This window comes from Podarcis vaucheri (assembly GCF_965113315.1).
Source record: "Podarcis vaucheri genome assembly, chromosome: 17".
Classification (NCBI taxonomy): Eukaryota; Metazoa; Chordata; class Lepidosauria; order Squamata; family Lacertidae; genus Podarcis; species Podarcis vaucheri.
Window position 1 is genome coordinate 1,329,058 of NC_138755.1, and position 9,535 is coordinate 1,338,592.

General features: G+C 46.2%; 1 protein-coding gene across 1 annotated transcript; it reads left to right on the forward strand.

Moving 5' to 3' along the window:
• The first annotated feature begins 4 nt into the window (after positions 1–4).
• UXT (ubiquitously expressed prefoldin like chaperone) lies at positions 5–7,231 on the forward strand. Its single transcript, XM_082205920.1, has 6 exons — positions 5–152; positions 275–356; positions 515–582; positions 5,039–5,146; positions 5,722–5,785; positions 6,858–7,231. The coding sequence occupies exons 1-6, from the start codon at positions 73–75 to the stop codon at positions 6,921–6,923; spliced, it is 468 nt and encodes a 155-aa protein (XP_082062046.1). The 5' UTR covers positions 5–72; the 3' UTR covers positions 6,924–7,231.
• Positions 7,232–9,535: the final 2,304 nt, after the last annotated feature.

The window sequence follows — 9,535 nt, forward strand, 5'->3', positions numbered from 1 at the left end:
CCTGGTCTCCGCGGGAGGAAGGCGGAGTTGCCGCGCTTGGTGGCGCCGATCTCCGGCGGGCAGCTGGCCGGGATGCCGGGCGAGCGGCAGGTGCAGGAGAAGGTGCTTCAGTACGAGGCCTTCGTCAGCGAGGTTCTGCAGAGGGACCTCCGGTGAGTGTCTCCTTCCCGGGCGCCTCTCACGCCGCCACCCCCGGCTGTGAGATGGAGCCCTCGGCTTCTTGTGCTCCGCTTTCTGCTCGTGCTTCCAGACCGTTGTTGGTGTTTCTCCCCAGGAAGGTTCTGGAGCAGCGGGATCAGGTCTATGAAAAGATGGCTCAGTACCTGCAGCTCAAGAATATTATTGAGCGGTTGCAGGTAACTAAAAACTTCTTTAAGCTGCCTACAGCACTTTACACAGAAAGATCTGCAGCAGTGTTCTGCGGGGGTTTAGATGTTATTGCGTGTTACTTACTATAACAGCTGTTTTACTCCAGAGAGCAGAGATCGGTAAACGTTTCTTCCTTTTCTCCCAGGAGACAGGAAGCCAGGAGCTGACAACTCAAGTGGATCTAGGCTGCAATTTCTATGTCAATGCAGAAGTGTGAGTAGCACAAAGACAGAGCTCATCTGTATCCATTTTCACATGTATTCTTGCCCCTTGACTTCCTGTCTGCTCCAGTGACAGGAGAGACCTGTCTTTGATATAAAAAGTAAGGATTATGCCTAGGGCTGGGTGATATATAAATATATTGTCCAAAACTGGTTTGAAATCCATATTGTGGTAACTGTTTCATAACTTTTGACCTGGCAATATATCGTGAATCATGGTGTATCTGCTATGCAAAAATCACACACGGGGGTGGGGGGAGTGAAGCCAGCCAGTGCTTCTCTTGATTCCTGCAGCCCTTGTTAACCCTTAATGGCTCAGCTCTCCCCTGCCTCCTGCATTGGGCGGTGAATCACAAGAACAGGCGCCGGCAAAAATCACAATGTGGGAAAAACCCTGAATTCAGGCAGTTCCTCTACATAACTCCATCCTTGTTTCAGATATCATGATATATTGCTGATATATCATGATGCTGAAAACCAGATACTGCCTGGCCCTATTTATGGCAGGGATGGGGAGCCGCAGTCCCAAACGGATTTTCCAGGCCTCTTTGTTTATTGCATTTGTATACCACCCTTCATCCGTCGCTCTCAGAACAGTTCACAAAATAAAAACACAATATACATAATAAAAACAAGAACAAAACAAACCAATAACTCCCCTTCCCCCACCCCCTCCCACAACGTGTTTAAATGGGTATTGGATGTTAAATCACACCCATCACCTGACCTTCTTCACACTGTCCTCAAGTGCTTTTGCCATGTGAAATATTTATTTCAGTTGTGCAACTACAGTATAAACTACTATACAAAAAGAAAAATTGCATCTAATGTTTTGCCCATGGAATCATCCACAAGGGAATGCACCGTATTTTTTGCTCTATAAGGCGCACCCGACCATAAGACGCACCTAGTTTTAGAGGAGGAGAACAAGAAAAAAAATATTCTCTCCTTCTCTGCTCAGCACCTCTCCAGCAAAGCGGGAGGAGAAATGGAAGGGGCTCCGTTTCTCCTGCCGCTTCGCTGAATGGGCGCTGCGCAGCTTTCCCTCTCTGTGCAGCGCCCCTTCAGCGAAGCACCAGGAGAAGCAGAGCCCCTTCCACTTCTCCTCCCGCTTCGCTGAAGGGGCGCTGACCAGAGAGGAAAGCTGCACAGCACCTCTCCAGCGACGCGAAGCCAGGAGAGCAAGAGGGATCGATCCCTCTTGCTCTCCTGGCTTCAGCGCAAGCAATGCGAAGCCTCCTGTGCACAGCGGGAGGCTCCCGCTGCGCTCAGGGGGCTTCGGGCGGCTATCCCTGAAGCCAGGAGAGCAAGAGGGATCGGTGTGCACACATTTCCCCTTACTTTTTAGGAGGGGAAAAGGGTGTGTTATAGAGCGAAAAATACGGTAGTTCTCCATTGAAAAAGGTTCTGCACATCTCCTTCATGGCATCCTTGCGTGTAAGGAAAGTGTGACACTAGGATCCTAAAAGTTGAGAAAGGGCAGAAGGCCAGTTAATCCAGCTCCCTCTAACAAAGCAGGCATCTCTGGATAATCCTACTCAATCCAGATTATGTGCCACAATCAGAAAGCAGATGTGTTGTGTATGTGTATGATGTTTTTCAAGCTTCAGAGGCCTCAGGCAGGCAGACAAATTGTGCTTCTTGCTGAGGGAAGCTGAGGAATCTACTATGGAGGGGGAAGTAGATAGCTTTCCTCATTATTGGAACATCTGTCAGTCATTGAAGGCATATTTTACCTTTGCCACAAGCTAACCAGGTAACCCAGCATGTCTCAGTCTCCCATCGGCAGCATGGGGATAGTAACACGGCCTGTTTTTCAGAGTTATTGTAAGATTTAGTGGAACAAGCTGTGTGAAATACTTTGGACACTTTCACTGCTCTATAAATGTTATTCATGAGAATGTGAGTAGCAGTTTAAGGAGGATTTCAGCTAACTGAATCAGGCTGGGCTAACTGGATCAGGCAGTGGTGTGTGGTAGCAAACAGTGAAAAAGTTCCTGAAGCCCTGTAAATGCCATCTTGGTAGTCAAGATAACAACAGGATTAATGGTTGGACTACGCAGAATTAGATAAATTAACAGGAAGGATTTGAAACCTGCGGGACCAGAAATTCTCAGAAGACTGGAATAAATTTACGAACTATTTGAAAAGCAGTTGTGATGAACAGATTATGCTAGTAGGTTTGCAAGAAGTTTTGTAAGGGGAATTATTTGAAATATTGCAAGAAAGACAATGAGGAGAAATATTAGTTAAGGATAATTAAAGGTAATATGAAATTAAATGCATAATAAGTGATAAAAACAGAAAATAATCAGAGGTGTTGACGGAAGTCTAAAAATATTGTATAAGATGAGAAGTTATGTTCTATGACTGTTGGAATTGATATGTTAAAAATTAATAAAAACGTGTGTGTATGTATGTGTGTGTGTATATATATATATATATTTGCTTTCGTAGATTTTCACGGGTATAGGAATGCAGGTTTTGGTGTCTTCGGGTGTCTTCCCGTGTAAGAGTCGGGGTGTCTGTGCGACGTTTCGACGAGGTCTCACTCGTCATCTTCAGGCTGGTGCTTTCGGCTTCTTGTTACTTCTAAACTTGTCCACATGGCTCCTTGTGTGCCTTGGGGTGGGCAGGAGGGAGACACAGCTGTTTTTACAGGAAGGTTATTTTTGTTCTGCCTGGCCTTCCCCCTCTTCGTTGGAAAGCTTGGAAAGCAACGAAGAGGGGGAAGGCCAGGCAGAACAAAAATAACCTTCCTGTAAAAACAGCTGTGTCTCCCTCCTGCCCACCCCAAGGCACACAAGGAGCCATGTGGACAAGTTTAGAAGTAACAAGAAGCCGAAAGCACCAGCCTGAAGATGACGAGTGAGACCTCGTCGAAACGTCGCACAGACACCCCGACTCTTACACGGGAAGACACCCGAAGACACCAAAACCTGCATATATATATATATATATATATATAATGGTTATTTGCTGCAAGAATGAGCTCATATGTACCTATCTGCTTGCTTAGAAGTTTTGAGCCTTAGTTTCGATTTAGCTAGTCAGGAGACTAGCTGCCTGCCCGCCCACTACTTCCTTTTCTGAGAGATGGGTGAGAGTTGGGAAAGGGCCCCTAAATTAGGGGTGAGTTAATTGGGCTGTTGAGGCCAACTAACGTAGCCTGCATTTTGTATATTAGCCTTTTGCGGAGAAATTATGAGGAGGGCTTGCCATTTTCACTTTTTTCTAATAAAGCACTAGAATTGATCACTCTAGCATTTTTGGTGGCCCTGCATCAAACCACTCACACAGAGACTCCTTTGGGCTTGTGGATCAGGACAAGTGGAAAAGGGAGATCGGCTCAATCTGTGCAGAAGAAACTCGGAAGTTAAAAGCCAGGTCTTTCCGGGAGGAATGGCAGGGTAGCTGCCATAGCTCAGGCTCAGCCTTTGCAAGGCCAAACACCTCTCTGCCCAGCTGGTATAAGTATTTTGCCCTTGGGAAAACAGCGGTTTTCTCTTTCAAGAAAAAAATAACATTCATTACACATATTCGTTAATTTCTTTTTTAAAAAAAAGATATTTATTAAAAGTTTTTAAGATATAACAAGAAAAAGGAAAAATAAACATACAAAATAAAAAACAGTTAAAAACACACATTGATTTTCAATAACATATCTTCCATACACTTATTTCCTCGGACCTCCTCATACCTCCCTTCTTTGTATTCCAGTTCGATTTGTTAGTTCAGCAAATCCTTACCATTAAACTTTTACCCATTTGTAAAAAAAATTCATATCTCTTAAAGCATTACAGCTGGAAACCACTTAGTTTCTATCCAACATCCTTCTAACATTCATTAATTTTACAATGTTTCTGTAAGTAGTCTTTGAATTTCTTCCAGTCTTCTTTCACCGACTCTTCTCCCTGGTCTCGGATTCTGCCAGTCATTTCTGCCAATTCCATGTAGTCAATCACCTTCATCTGCCATTCTTCCAGGATGGGTAGATCTTGTGTCTTCCAATACTTTGCAATAAGTATTCTTGCTGCTGTTGTTTCATACATAAAAAAGTTCTGTCCTTCTTTGGCACCAATTGGCCGACAATGCCCAGGAGAAAGGCCTCTGGTTTCTTCAGGAAGGTATGTTTAAATACCTTTTTCAGTTCATTATATATCATTTCCCAGAAAGCCTTAATCTTTGGGCACGTCCACCAAAGGTGAAAGAATGTACCTTCAATTTCTTTACATTTCCAACATTTATTATCGGGCAAATGATAGATTTTTGCAAGCTTGACTGGGGTCATGTACCACCTGTATATCATTTTCATTTTGCATATTCGTTAATTTCACCATGCACCCAATATCCCATATTTTTAGTAATCCATTCTTCCAAAGTAAGTGTTCCCATTTATACTCAGTGGTATAAATTCATGCCATTTTAAATACCTTTTCTTCCTGCAGGCCTGATGCCTCCACCATATTTGTAGCACTGGGTTATGGGTTCTTTGTGGAATTGACTCTTCCTGAGGCGCTTGCATTCATTGAGAAGAAGAACAAGCTACTAACAGAGTGAGTAGAAGGAATTCAGTTGTCCCACTGTGCCCCCCATGCTATCCAAGGAATCTTAGTTGGCAGGCCTCACAAGAGCACTCTTCAATAGCTTAGGGTGACGATCTCTTGCAACCAATTATCTGGCTAATGCAAGCAGACCATGCTTTGGGAATGCAGATGGCAGGAGCCCCCCAAAGCAATGAGAAGAGCCAGAAAAGCACAGGTGAGATCTCTTAGATGGAAACAAGCAAACTCTGCCCTCTCTCTCCTTGTGCCACTTAGTCTGGAGCATGTTTGTTTGAAGGTAAAGTTCCACTGTGTTCAGTGGGCTCAGGCAAATTCCTCCCGGTATAGCATGTTGCCCTAATTTGTGAATGGTCCAAGAGTCTTTAGATCAGGCTTCTTCAATCTCGGCCCTCCAGATGTTTTGAGACTACAATTCCCATCATCCCGACCACTGGTCCTGCTAGCTAAGGATCATGGGAGTTGTAGGCCAAAAACACATGGAGGGCTGAGGTTGAGGAAGCCTGCTTTAGAGTTTCAGGCTGCATCCACCCTCCTTCCTTACCCACAATTTCTTCTGTCTCCAACAGACTCAGTGAAGCCCTTACCAAAGACTCTGCCAAGATCAAAGCCAATATTCGGATGGTTTTAGAGGTAATGATGGGTGTTCCTTGCTCAAAGTAGACAGATTCCTATTGGGCAGGAATCCAGCAGGGGAAGGAGGAAAGCAGCAGAAAGTTGTGGCCTGCTTTTCCTTGGAGTGCTGCCTATGGTGTGGGAAGCATGTTTACTTCTGGTGCTTAGGACTGGCTGGTGGCGCTGGGATCTACACCACTGAGCCGCTTGGGCTTGCTGATCGGAAGGTCGGCAGTTTGAATCTGCGCAACAGGGTGAGCTCCCTTTGCTCTCCCAGTTCCTGCCAACCTAGCAGTTTGAAAGTATACCAGCATGAGTAGCATAGGCGCCGACTCCATGGGGCCTGAAGGGGCCCGAGCCCCCTCAAAAATTCGTTTGGGGGGCTCTGCTCCCCCCAATAATTTAAGAAAATTATTAGGCACCTTGCCAAAAACCGTGCAGGGGACTCCGGCGCACGCCTCCCAAAGTGACCAGGAGCTCCTGAGAAGGGGCGGGCAGGTCGGTCAGTCAGAGGAAGACCCCCAGCGGCGGGACTTTAGAAAGGAATGGAGCCGCGGGGCCGAGCAACGGCGTATTCGTCGCCGGCGAGGGACCGGGGTGAGGGGAGAATGGAGGGGACGGGAGTTCCCGCCGCCGGAGCGGGGCTTTTTTTCTGGGTTCGGCTAAGGTGACGTTGGTAGGAGGGGGTGGCCGGCGCGAAGCCTGGGGAGGGCAGGCCGGTTCTTGCATGCAAAAGCACCACTGCCATCCTGCCGCCAGTATGGACCCCGATATGGGCCCCCCCAATATTTTTTATAAGTCGGCGCCCCTGATGAGTAGATAAATGGGTACCGCTGCTGTGGGTAGGTAAATGGCATTTCCATGTGCTCTGGCACTTGCTGTGGCGTTCTCTTGTGCCAGAAGCAGTTAGTCCTGCTGGCCACATGACTTGGAAAGCTGTCTGTGGGCAAATGCCAGCTCCCTCAGCCTGAAAGCGAGATGTGCTGCACCCCATAGCACTTAACTTATGGTGCAGTATGAAAGAGATGCTCTAGGAAATCAGCAGACCATCCTAGGCTCAGACTGTCTTTCTCCCAACTCCTCTCTGCAGGGCTTGCATGAACTCCAAGGTCTCCAAGATTTGCCTGAGGAGACCAGAAGGGACATCTTCCTTTAGGCACCAGCCCTTCCTAGAGGGGACGTTTTCAATGTGATATGCTGGAAGAAGAGTTAGTCTCTTGGGCATTTTGGTGGTGGCAGCAGGAACTGCGTTTGTAACTGAGGAAACCCTTATGAGTTGAGTAGGGTGAATGTACTTACAGGGACAGCAGATTGGAGAGTTTGAGAGAAAACAGTTTCTCTTGGGGTGGTTGATTTCACTGCTCCAAATATTCAACCCTTCTCTGCCTCTGTTCCCCCAGGAACTGTGTCTTAGTATAAGTTCATCTCAATTTGCAAAAGTAATAAATAAAGATGATTATTCCAGTTGGTTGTCTTTTTGCCCCATTCTTCCACCCACCTTCCCATTGGTTCACGTCTCCGCTCCTCCACCTGCAGCTGCTGGGTGACCTTGGGCCAGTCCCACTTCTCTGAAGTCTCTCAGCCCCACTCACCTCACAGAGTGTTTGTTGTGGGGGAGGAAGGGAAAGGAGAATGTTAGCCGCTTTGAGAGTCCTTAGGGTAGCGATAAAGCGGGATATCAAATCCAAACCCTTCTTCTGTCATTTAGTCTTAGAGAACATTGGCCCATATTTGTTTTTACCTTGCTGAGTATTAAACCACCTAAAGGCAATTGTGAGGAGAAAGTGGGTATACTCAGGGAGATTGTCCACTGACAGGAGGCCCCACCTCAATAAATTAGTTTCCAAACAAGGATAGCTTTCATTTTTCTATTATCCTGTTCAAAAACTGATACCTTTTCATGTTGGCAGAAATTTTCAGCATTGCAGAAATTCTGCTTTGTAAGTGACATTTTCCTTAGAAGCCAAATCAAATGGATTGAAGTTCTGTGGAGTTTTCCCCTCACTAGTGGAGGAAATGTCTCCCCCTCCCTGCATGGATCCAGCTGGTTTACAGTTTAATTGACAAGCTATTTTAAACAATTCTATCCCTTGTTTTGAGATTTCAGCAGCATTATAGCCATTACATTTCTGAGCTTTTCCATTACTACAGTATAAGTAAATTCAAAAATCACTACTGTTATTTGCCTTGTTTTGAACTTTGTAGATGGTACTGTTTTTTTGTGAAAGTTAAAAAAATAAAAAGCAGTGGACAATCTAGAGTACTAAGACTTGCAAATGTCTGACCCCTTGAATTAGCAGTACACTTGATGCCCCCAAGCCCCTTGACAACCACAGTGCAGACGGAAAGTCCAAATGGCATTCCAACGCTAAGCATCTGATATGAGAAAATATATGTTAGGTAGATCTTTATTTGGACTGTGTCCCTGAGTTACCACTAGAGGTTCAGGTTTGTGGCTCTACGCTTAAAGAAAACCAAATCAAAGATTATTATGTTTTATCCCAAACAGACAGGCAACCTTTTAGTGTGTGCTTATTTTATACTGGACATTTAACTAGCTGCCATCTTCCTTCCTTACTGTATTTTTATAGTTTTGTTTGGTAAGCCACTCTGAAAGCAATGGCTGAAGAGTAGCTAATAAAAGGTTTTGCATACACATTTAATGCCAGCATGGGGCATAATAAGACTGCTATAATTTAGAACCTAATCATTGGGGAGGGGTTGAAGTTGGGATGGATACCAAAACTTGCCACCATTGCCATAAACTAAAACATGGTAAGAAGCAAGTAAATAATATTTCTAAGCTTACTTCCCATGTTGTTGTGTGATTATTAAGGGGGGTAAGAAAGGGAGCCAGCTTACTTCATAGCTGGATTTCCTCTAAATTAGGTTTTACAGCCTAATTCCTATGCTTTAAATTTGACTGCCTAGGATTGGATTTTGAAACTTTGTTCATCCCCACGATGGGGTGAGTGTCCGTTGCTTGGTCCCTGCTCTTCCCAACCTAGCAGTTCGAAAGCACGAAGTGCAAGTAGATAAATAGGTACCGTTCTGGCGGGAAGGTAAACGGTGTTTCTGTGCACTGCTCTGGTTTGCCAGAAGCGGCTTAGTTATGCTGGCCACATGACCTGGAAAAACGGCGGCTCCCTCAGCCAGCAAAGCGAGATGAGTGCTGCAACCCCAGAGTTGTCTGTGACTGGACCTAATGAGTCCTTTTACCTTTATATCCTGTCCTACCCATTAAAACCTGTCCTACACCAACAACATGCTGACAACCTCTGTCCTAAACCCTGATGTGTGTGGACTCTGGCTTTTCAGTGGTTAAAGAAATATCCTTTCCAACTGCTGTGGGCCACTCATCTCTCTGTCTTTGATATATTTCATGGGAAACAGATCGATTGTGCATGTCTTTTCAGAAGTAAAGGCTTCCACTCGGGTGTAGAGATGATTGCACTTGACACACAGGAGTTTGGTTATCCTGACAACGATCCTGCCAGGTAGGCGCTGTTCCTTGGATGGAGCAGCTTGCCAGCCCCACCAGAGCCTGGCCAGGATGCGCAGGTCTCCCTGCCATCTCAGCCTGGTTTCCATAGCGATCGAGGCCCTGGGCGGCCTTGGGCGGCGGAGCCCCCGGCGGAGGCAGAGAGGTTCCCATGGCAGCAACCTCCTTCGCTTCCTCTCGACGCCCCGCACCCCGCGCGCGCCCCCGCCCGCATCCCCTCCCTCGGTTGCCGCGGCAACCGCGGGGGCGCGCAAGGATGGCGAGGG

Excerpts from the sequence above, each read along its gene's own strand:
- UXT (XM_082205920.1), top strand. The coding sequence starts at position 73 with ATGCCGGGCGAGCGGCAGGTGCAGGAGAAGGTGCTTCAGTACGAGGCC. Across the intron at positions 357-514 it reads ATATTATTGAGCGGTTGCAG|GAGACAGGAAGCCAGGAGCT; the intron begins GTAACTAAAAAC and ends CTTTTCTCCCAG. Across the intron at positions 583-5,038 it reads TTCTATGTCAATGCAGAAGT|GCCTGATGCCTCCACCATAT; the intron begins GTGAGTAGCACA and ends TTCTTCCTGCAG.